Source organism: Pyrus communis, chromosome 3 (assembly GCF_041283825.1).
Source record: "Pyrus communis isolate YQ-2024b chromosome 3, ASM4128382v1, whole genome shotgun sequence".
NCBI classification, from domain to species: domain Eukaryota; kingdom Viridiplantae; phylum Streptophyta; class Magnoliopsida; order Rosales; family Rosaceae; genus Pyrus; species Pyrus communis.
Window position 1 is genome coordinate 11,590,716 of NC_142567.1, and position 10,877 is coordinate 11,601,592.

Here is a 10,877-nt window from a genome sequence, read left to right on the forward strand (position 1 = left end):
AGATTGTAAACAGATTATGACACGTGGCGCAACGAGTACGATTAAAAATCTTATTGGAAATCCATCACCAATAATTGTTTTTTCGGATTTTATGACAAGTGACACAACGAGAACGATTAAAAATCTTATCCGAAATTACAAATAAAATTATTTTGTATTATTTAATAACTTTTCAGATAATGATACGTGGCGCAACGAGAACGATTAAAAATCTTATCCGAAATTACAATTAAAATTATTTTGTATTATTTTATAAATAAAAAAAATACTAATATTTTATTTCCTATTGCCAGGGCTATTGAAGTGCAACGGTAGAGATGCAAAAAGCAATTATTGTTCATTAAGGGCAATTACTGGTCACTAGGTGGATATCATAGTGTATTGCCTGAAGGGAGATTTCACATACTGAAACTGCTCTAAGCATATGCAAATATAACTTGGTAAATTGGATTGTACACATTGAAAAGGTTGGGGCTTGGGCCTAGCTATACATCTTAAATGTCAAAAGATGGGCCTTGGGGCTCTACTACTACTGCTACAATACGAATAACTACTATAACTTCTAGGTATATTTCAAATGGATCTCAAAAGTTCAAAACATTCCAAATAACCATTTAGCATTTAAAAAAATATACACATGTATTAGAGCTTCATAAATGATAGGAGAGTGAAAACTCACTTCGATTTAGGGTATTTATTACCCATGTTAACGCTATTGGCTTGCCAAATGTCTACTTTTAAGGCAATTATTTAGAATGTTATAACCAAGGTTTTAAAAGATGTTAGCCACTAGTTGGGCAGCGAACTAGAGCCTAGCGGTGGGACCTAGGTTGGGGGCCTAAACGGACTAGCCGGATTTAATTAAATTTATTATATAACATATAAATAAATGGCTACTTACACTAAAAAAAAATAAAACTATACTTGTATTGAGAATCTAAGAAAGTCAAAACCTAAAACTTAAAGCCATATTGTCATCATCACATACAAATGCAACAAAAGTAAGAAAAACTTAAAACCAAATTTGAGAATTCACTAATTAAGTAGGTTATTCAAAAAAACCTTTTAACCTAATTAAAAAAATATTAAAAACAATGGAACTGCCTAGCACGCCTAGGCGGGCTAGGGCCTTTAGCCCGTACCTGATTTTTCTTCACGTTTCGGCCTAAATTGCACTGGTTATAACAGGTTGAAACCAATTTGGAATTTTACCCAAAAAGTTGCGTGAACCGGAAACAATTAACAAGTGACTATCCCTCTGTTCACGTCAATTAAAGCAAGCCAAATATAGTTGCTGAAAGCAATGCCATCATTTAACCAACAAAAAAAAAAGTAATGTGAGTTTGATCAGCTTTCTTCCACGAAACAAACCGGTAACAATTAAAACAGTACACAAAACTACTTTCTACACATATTAACAAATGATCACTGAAAGGCCAAAACCGATTCCCGCCGCCGACAAGTGCTTAAATAGAATACATGTTCTCTTCAACTGTACATCCCTAGGGCCTTGTGAATCGCTTACGGCTTTCCATCCTTCAACTATGGGGACCTCAATCCACAGAAGAATTGGTTTCTGCAGTTTCATCCTCACTGAAGCTAGATGGCATCTCCATGACAATTCTGAAATAGACATGTATGATCATCCGTCAAATATTTATGTCAACAAGTTTAATCCTTGATGATACTACATTCGCAACACAGACATAGTAACATTTAGTTAATCCTCGTAATGATATATTCAAAAGAAATTAAAAAAAAAAAAAATTATTTTGTACTAGGACAGAATTAAAGTTGGGTACTGTTCCTATTTCATGCAACTAAATGCAGCTAAATTCGTGTAAAAACTACGATTAAGTGGACTATCAAGATTCCATCTAGCAACAGCTTCATTCTAATGGCATTCCAACCATCCGTAATCTGAGTTTAGGTCATACAGAAATCAACAAGACGAAGAATCCCCTCTTCAAAGTAAGATCCTTATTTAGAGCAACTACAAAATAATAGCATGTCACCCCGGTAAAAGGAAATGGCCCGGTAACTGAAACAATAAAGTGAAGCAATTCAGTATGAACTCTAATGCTAGTCGGGAAACAATAACAGCCTAACCTAGAAAAGATTTTGCCATCTACTGTATCTGCAATATTAGCTCTGACATGTAAGTTCGATGCCAAACATTTAACATGCAGACATTATTTAAACTGACTCTGGGGAAAATGTGGCATTTGCAGATTTAACTTAAGCATTCAATAGAGGGAAAAAGCCCTAATACATACATACATACATACATACATATATATATATATATATATATATATATTAGTCATGTTTTTTAAGAGGCAAAAATTGATGATCAAAATCAAAGAGGAAAAAAGCACACGTGCACAATTGAAAGGATGGCCCTAAGTGATACTAACCCTTTATTCTGATGTTTACGAGGTGGAATTTGAGCAAATGAATCTCGTTGAGGGAGATTAACTCTGGCATGTTTTGTAACCTTTGATCAGTAAGAAAAAAAAGGATGTCAACCTAATGCCAACCACCATACGTAAATAAGTAATTGTATGTAATTATGTATCAATGCCATGCATGCCCTATTAACATTGTCCCACTAAAGTTCAAACTCACCATCAATTCATCTGTAGAATTCATTTTTGCTCTAAGTGGATTGTGATAGTCCTTCATGGCCTTACATTCTCCATCAAACTTCTCCTGGAAAAAAAAAGCAATTAAAAAAGTCACAAGGCAAGTACTTTTGGTATGAGAGTCGTTGAATAATAGAGCACATAAGTCAAAAGGCAGTCTCAGAATGCTTAACTATAGAACTTGAAGGCCTTGACTTCAAGTAATCATTCCTTTGGACAGTCTTGGGGTTACTAAATTTATCATACTCATCTAAGCGAGGATCTGTTTGTTCACTAGTAACTTTCCTACCGTAGTAACCCTTAGATCTCATTCTATCTTTCTTATTGCTATTATAAGCAGAAATCCCTCCAGAAGGTTTATCGTAAACATCCAAGGGAGATTTTTTTCCAGGGGAAGGATTGGTATCGTTGAGAAAAGTCGACTTTTGTCTCAATTGCTTGCTTGATTTCTTCTCCTGAAGATCAAACCCATGCATGATGCTAGGATTTTCCTGCTGTAAATATGAATCCTGGGAATTCAACCTGGAGTTGTATACTTCATATCTCTGCAAGAGCATTAAAAGGCGGAAAGAGTATCATGAGAGAGAGAGAGAGAGAGAGAGAGAGAGAGAGATTGTTTAGGGGCTTTTAGATCCAGGTCCAAAAATGTAGAGTGTTTTTAGGAATGAGTCCAGTTATCTAATTATATGTTTTTATTTCTTTTATACTCATTTTATATTTTCTAAAAATATTAAAAATCAATTAAAATCTTCTAATATTATGCATTTTCCAACTCCAAAAGAATATATTTAATATCTTATAACAAAAAAACTAATATACTAACATAAATTTATCTACAAAACATTCTACCCTAACTCAAGTAACAAATATATGAATGTATATAATACCTATACGTGAGATAAAAAAACTTATTAAAATGTAGAAAAAACATAACACACCTACAAGTAAGACACATTAATCTGTGACAGGTTGATTATAAAAAAAGAATCTGTCATATAGGTAGATAAATATAATTAACCTGTGATATAGGTTGATTATAAAAATTAAAAATAAAATCTATAAATGGGGTTTAAAGTAGGAGGAAGAACGAGAAATAACAAAAAGATAAATAAAAAGAAATAAGCAAAGAGATAATTGGGAAGAAATTTGATTTTTATAATAAATCTTATCATTGAACGGATAACTATTGATAATTAAATAATTAAATATAACAAATTGGACTTATTTTAATAAACTGGACTATTCCTACTATTGGCTCAAAAAATTGGACTTATATCAAGTTTCCCCTTGTTTTGTTTTGTTTATAAGCATTTCAGTTAGGCGGGGGTGGGAGCGAAGACATCATAGAAGAGTTTTATTTTGCTTCCATGAAATCAAGTATTAACAACCAATTATTTGCTTCATGGACACAAATTAGGAGAAAGTTGTGCTAATCCCAACTTTCTATTATAATTTCAACTTATGGAACTGTAATTTGCTAATATGCCAAGACAATGATGCAAGATATCAAATGGTTCATAAAAATGTGGCTGGTTGACTGCCAATACATAAGTCAGGCGACCTCCTCTCACATCCAGGAGATAATGAGGAGGTGAGATCCAGCTATAAATGTTTTCTTGGCAGATTTATGTTGCCAGACTGAATCTGAACCATACATTCATGCAATAGCAATTGACTTGACAAGTTTTCCTTGCTGTGATTCGTATATAATGAAAATATACCAATAAATTAGCCCCGTCACAAAGTTCACACCCTCCCCTCCACCAGATCTGTCAAAGTGTAACGAAAATGCATCAGGTCCACTTACAGTGCTTGGACTTAGTTGCCCTTTCACTCCAGATATGTCAGGAGAACGGAGGACAGGATTCCCAAGAGTGGATGGTTCTGCATAGCAATGAACAAAACAGACATATAAGACTAGTCTGCAAGAACCTAATATATAAGTATTCAAACAGTACGGGTTAATACTGAAAGACTGAAGAATCTGAATGGAAGCCAATCACACACTGTTAGAGTATAACGTCAAGATAGAAGAGAGGAGAAGCAATGTTTAGCATTTTTGACAAACATGCTCAGAAAATAAACAACTCCCAAGTAGGTGTCAACTAAATATTTTTTTGCTTCAGAATACCATGTACATCTAATATTTCAAGAATTACAGCTACAGGACTCAACTGCTAATGCCAACCCAGCAACTTTATTATTTTACCTTTCTTTTTAATTTATAAAAGTAGGCAGCTGGGTGTTTTCATGAACAATATATTGTTATTTATTTTTATTTTTTTTAACTTCCCACTACATTCCTTCTTAACATAATTGTCCATAATACAATATTTCCCCAACAATATTCTGTCTTCATCAACATTAAAAAAAAATATAAAGAGTTAAGTAGAAGCAAAATGAAAATGATTTCAGTTAAAGCTACAGTTTCGCATTTGCATACACACAAAAAAATGTATGCTATTAGTCTAAAAGAAATAGAAGTTCTTCAATCTACTAATCATCATAACTACCAAGATCAAGACAAATCAAACATTGGAAACAAATGAAAGAAACAGTTCCAAATGCTACATCTGAGAATGCACAGCAGAAATCAGACAAACAAGATGCAATAAGATAAATACTGACATCCAAAGCCAAAGGAGTAGGGGGGTTCAAAGGGAGAAAGAGAGAGGGCAAAAACGTTTAGTGCCAGCTAAAGGTAGATAAGTTGGATGGTCATATTTAAAGAAAGAAGGTACACTAAATATTAAGAACATTTCAATCCACAAACTACTATCTTCTAAACATCTACGGTATTATGGTATGAGGATTCCCTCTCCACTGCATTTCTTCCTACAATGTCCACTTTCCTCCCAACTACCCATGCTTTAAAAATAAATGCAAAAAATAGGAAAGCAAACACAAGCACTTGTGTTCCACTGTTCAAAGGCCTAAATTTTATCTTTGCGAGCTTTTTATAAAACAGTATATTAAATTAAAGGCTCCATCAAGTTCAAATTTCCATGTCTATGCTACTTCACTGAACAAGGTCCAGTGCCAGCAGATTAACGTAAGCCTTCCATATAGAACAACTTGCATAATAAAATTAAATGTCACACCTTAAAGATCTTGTTTCAATGGGTTTTTTTTTCACTCAAATTAACAATATTTATGTTTACACCTTATGCACAAAGCAGATTAAAATTATACAACAAAAATAAAAACTTCACACTAATCACTTGCACAAGAAAAATATGAGAGCATCAATACAAGCTAAGTAACAAGATCCGAAAAACAATTAGCAATCTTTCTGTTCCCAGACAGACTATTTCATGGAATATGAAATTTGTTCCTATGAACAGAGTATATTATGACGTACCATGGCCTGAATCCATAATCGGTGATTCAAATGCACCAGGAGGAAGAAAATCAAATTCTACACCTAATAGAGGACCATCCTCCAGATACTGCCTCCCGAGTTGCCTCTTAACAGCTGTAATAGCAGCATTTTCTGCTTCACCTTTCACTTTCAAAAACCCTGAGGGCTTATATCCCATGTTTTCCATGCCCTTGGTATGTGTTAGGTATCTAGAAGTTTCCACATCATACGGATCCTCATTTTGAGTCAAGAGCCTATCTTGCAAATACGAGCTACTTTCTGAAGATGTATTATCCCTGTCACCAACTCTTTCTGTATAGTGACTCCTATAATTGCGGGTGATATCTGCAGCTGCGAAATCATGCCCAGAAAGCCTTCGACTTTCAACTTCCCTTGGATCAATAAACCTATGCTCTCCATGTTTAGTGCTGCCACAAGAGTCCTGCCCAAGTCCACTAGCTCGATCCTGAATAACACCACTTGAACGATCTTGCCGTCCATTACCTTGTGTTTCATCTCTCGACAATCTTTTGTCTTTTAACCTTCTGTGGCAAAACCATCCAGATATCTGCTTTTCTGACAATCTTAACTGCTCTGCAAGTTGTGATTTCATTTCCTCCGTAGGATATTTATGCTCTGGAAAAAGTAAAAAAGAACATTCTTTTGAGAAATTTGATGGCTCAACACTGAGCAAGACAAAACATAAGCCAAGAGAAGTATCCTTACCATTATAAAATTTCTCCAAAGCCATAAGCTGGGCTGGTGTCTTGAGCTTTCTTTTCTTATTATTGTCTTGGGAATTTTTATTCTCCTCAGAATGCAGTTCATTTGATTCTAAATATCAACCAAAATGTGAACAAGGATACATTAGTCACAAAATGAAATCAATGATTTAAGATAAATAAACATCCAGCAGGGCATAATTGTTATCGAACCAGCTTCTATGTTTGAATATAATGCTTCATTTGTTCAACTATAAATTGTGGTGGTAAAGATAAACATGGCTAATATCAGGGCATGTCAATGACCTGTGGAATATGATAGAACTCGACAAGAACCAAACCCTGTTTACTTGAGTTCAGTCATAAAAATCCTTCACTATTTCAAATAATGCACTTCCGATCTTCTAGAAAAACCCTTTCAATTTATTGGCATCTCCACTTAATTGGAAACTAAAGATGCTTTCCTCCTAGTTAACCCAACCCAGTTTTTCTCTATTTAATAGGAAACAGGAACTTTACTGAAAACCAAAATAGGCATGACATAGGGCACAGATAAGAGATCTCCAATCCATTTGTCTCCACAAACGGATCATCTCTCCATTCCCTGCAACCAAATCAGAAAACAAAACACCAAAGCCTTGAGAAATGTCTCTCCAAGAATATCTCCTGGCATGATATTCTATTATGTCACCAGTGAAGCCAACTCTTCCTTACTATTATGAAGGCTTTTGCTATTCTGTCCCTACCACAACACCCAAATAGAGCCAAAACAGCCGATCGCCACAGGCTGACATTTCTCTTCTTGAAATCCCTCCCCATAATGAATAAGTATAGTCAATAGTAGCAATTCCCACAAACCACCCATTCCAAACCAAAAGCCAGAATTGATCTAATCTAGATTTGTGACGTGGCGGAACAAGGAAAGAACGACATGGTCAGAAGATTCTCCCACAGGTTTTCTTAGTGCACACCAAGGAGATAATGAAGAGTACTGTCTTCTCTTCTGGCATATTACATGTGTTAATTCACCAAGAACCACCAGCCAAGCAAGTGACTTAAGATTTTGGTAGGCACCCAAGGCTTTCCAACCGAAATTACAAGGACCAAAGTGGTCGGTTCTTCGGATTATCTAGCAATGAAAGACAAAATCCCCCAAAAGAAGGGGTTCCAAGAAACAACTGAGAGAGTGAGAAACACACTAAGAATGGTTGCTTCTGGATTCAACAATATCAAAGATTTCAAATCTGAAACTGAAAACTCTTACAAAGTTATTCTAGCAATGATAGTCACAAGAATAACTTTCTTCATTACCATTATTATGATTATGGTTATTCCCATGAACTTTCTTTCTCGTTTGAGACAACAATAATAAGACAACCACCACATCTAAGAAAGACCTTCTGAGAGAAATATAAAATGGTGGAAAGTTTATGCAATTCCTTACTGGGTTGCAGGAATCTGCTATATGATTACAGGTTAAACTAAGCCTATCCAATATACATTTCCAAAACTAGTCAGCCAGTGCTCAAATTGGAAAACTAGGGGGGATTCCCTGTAAGCATTCATAAAGGAAAATGAGGGTCATAAGTGCAAAGCTACATCTCCCATGCAACTTCCTGCTTCAAAAGCTTATGTACTGTCCAAGTCCCTTCCACAACCTGGACCAATGAGTCAAATGTGCCACTTGAGTAAAAGTACGTAGGTCATGGTAGCATGCCTAACAGCATCCTGTTTCACAAGAAATTTTCCACACATTTTGTATATGGAAGAAGGTCATAGTTGCATGCTTAACATTATCCTGTTTCACAATCTATTTTTAAACCGGATCAAGCTTTTTTATTCTTATTCTTTTACTAACTTCAGCAAATCTTTTGTGATACATTGTGAGGCCGGCTTAAGATTTTAATTTCAATCATCATAATTGCTTTTTCATCCATCATTCAAAGATCATGCTTGCAAAAAATTAGACAAATCGAAAATCACTAAGACATCCAATTACAATGAAGAAAATACACAAGCACATTATTTCAAGAAAACAACTAAAATGACAACCATTTTATCAAGTGGTTAAATGGTTTCGGATTAGAGTAATTTTTTTGAAAGCACGATACTTGATGAAAGACCTAAAAACTAGATGGTTCAGATCATTAAAATACACCACAAAGCCCCACAAGAGTGTCCCTCAAATAATCTTATTGAAGGGATCCCTCAATTGAAGCTCCCCAAAATAATCGGCATTTACCTAACTTATCCATATTAAACTTTCTTGTTTCAAAACAGATTTTCCAATACAATCATAGAACATTTGGACAACATCTTAAACATAGACCATATCATTTACAGAAGAACTCATATAGTACAACCAACCTCCCAGGTTAAGTATTAGCATCATCTATACAAACATTCAAGAATTTCCTGAGATCCCCCTAACGTGGTGCCTAATGCCGTCACCAGAGCTTCTGTGCCGGAAGACCGAAGGAAATCCAGAAAGCAACTAGAAAATTAATAACCCTAAGCCCGAAAATTGTGACGAAAGGCAAATGTGGAAAACATAAACCATTGTAAATACATGAAAAAATTATTGGGCTAAGTATTTGTCCTCAAATACAGTAGGAAACACAAACCATCATGATCAAAATGCCATTTTCCTTCACCTTTAAAAGTTTCCCAGCAATCAATTACCCAAAATTAAAGAACCCAGATTACCCTCATCACCATAAGAACCAAGCTCCCCATGCATACAAAATAGTCAAATTCCCAAATGGCAAATACAACAAACAATGCAATACCAGAAATTAACGTAAATCAATCAGAAAACAGAAAACCCATATCTCCAAAACGATCCGAGATGGAGCGGAAAACGACGATACCTTCCATGGTGTGAGTTTCCGGGGAAACTATCGGTTTGTTAGTTTTTGACTTCTATACGGCTAAAAAGCGTAGTCCATTAGAACTGTTTGGGCAGATTGATTGAAGCGAAGGAGTATACAATTGAGCCTGCATGTTTCTGGTTTGCACCCAATTCAATTTTGATGTTGGAGAGAGAAAGGGAAAAGGTTGAAAGGCAGGGGAATTCTCTTTCTTCTCTTCTCCCTCTCTTTTCCCTTTAACTTGCTAACTCGGTTTCGCTTCTCTTCATCCTAATTAACTTTTTACAGTTTTAGGTTTTTTTATTTATTTTTTTATTTATTTTTTTATTTTTTATTTTTTAGACTTTTTAGTCAAAATAGTCATTGAGATTTACTTAACTCCTCACTTTAGTCTCAGAGATTTGAAATCAACAAAAGTTCCTGAGATTGTCCACCATCAATCATTTTGGTCATTCGGGGTAAAATTATGTAAAATAAGGATCCAAATGGCAAAATAACCCTTAATATAATAAACAATAAGCCAAAATGATTTGACAAATGTTGAGGGTCTTTTTGTCATTTTATCCTTATTTTATGGAGATTTTTCAATAAATGACCAAAATGATTGATTGTGGACCAAAAAAAGGTAATATTACAGAGACTAAATTTATAAATAAAATTAGCAAACTAAATGATATGTCACCAATAGAAAATAAGCACAATGCTTAAGTAATAATTTAATCATCAACTTCCATATCATTTAGTTTACTAATTTCATCTACAAATTTAGTCTCTCTAGCATTATCTATTAAGAAAATTCTTAGCATCGACTAAAGAGGTTAAAATGACTTAATTTTCATTAAGGAAATAATAATTTTTCTTTTATTTTTCACTTACATAGGCACATCATATTTTTTTTCAATTTGAACTATTGAAATAAATTTTGAATTTGAGTGCTTTTTTGCTCATCCTCTAATCCAAAGTGACTGTCACTCTTCTTCATAATCGTGTCATTAGGGGTGGGCAAACGGACTCTTGATTCGCGGGTCGAGATGGTGCTCGTGTAGGTTTGACTGACCATGATTACCTTATATATTTAATTAAAAACTTTATAGACAATAATAATTAAATGATACCATTTATTTCTTGCTCAATGTCCAACTCCTATTTACTTGTAAGTGAGAGGTCTTAGGTTCGATTCTCGCCAAGGTGAATTTGAACCACGTTATTGTTAGCTCATTGTGAGGCTAAGTCCACTCCGTATTCCTTAGTGTAGATAATAACGTTTGTTAAAGAAACT

General features: G+C 34.6%; 1 protein-coding gene across 4 annotated transcripts; it reads right to left on the reverse strand.

The window, feature by feature from the left end:
* Window positions 1-1,239: 1,239 nt before the first annotated feature.
* LOC137716540 (homeobox-DDT domain protein RLT1) lies at window positions 1,240-9,855 on the reverse strand. Of its 4 annotated transcripts, none has more exons than XM_068455993.2 (8): window positions 9,599-9,855; window positions 6,733-6,840; window positions 6,007-6,642; window positions 4,453-4,529; window positions 2,819-3,190; window positions 2,629-2,712; window positions 2,418-2,497; window positions 1,240-1,623 (listed from the first exon to the last, which is right to left on the reverse strand). In XM_068455993.2, exons 1-8 carry the CDS (start codon window positions 9,603-9,605, stop codon window positions 1,554-1,556), a joined length of 1,434 nt encoding a protein of 477 aa, XP_068312094.2. In that variant the 5' UTR covers window positions 9,606-9,855; the 3' UTR covers window positions 1,240-1,553. The 4 variants fall into 4 exon arrangements, with proteins under 4 accessions (XP_068312094.2, XP_088547152.1, XP_088547153.1 ...); XM_088691026.1 differs by having other exon boundaries at window positions 6,733-8,386; window positions 9,599-9,813; XM_088691027.1 differs by lacking the exon at window positions 2,819-3,190 and having other exon boundaries at window positions 9,599-9,849.
* Between the last annotated feature and the right edge of the window lie 1,022 nt (window positions 9,856-10,877).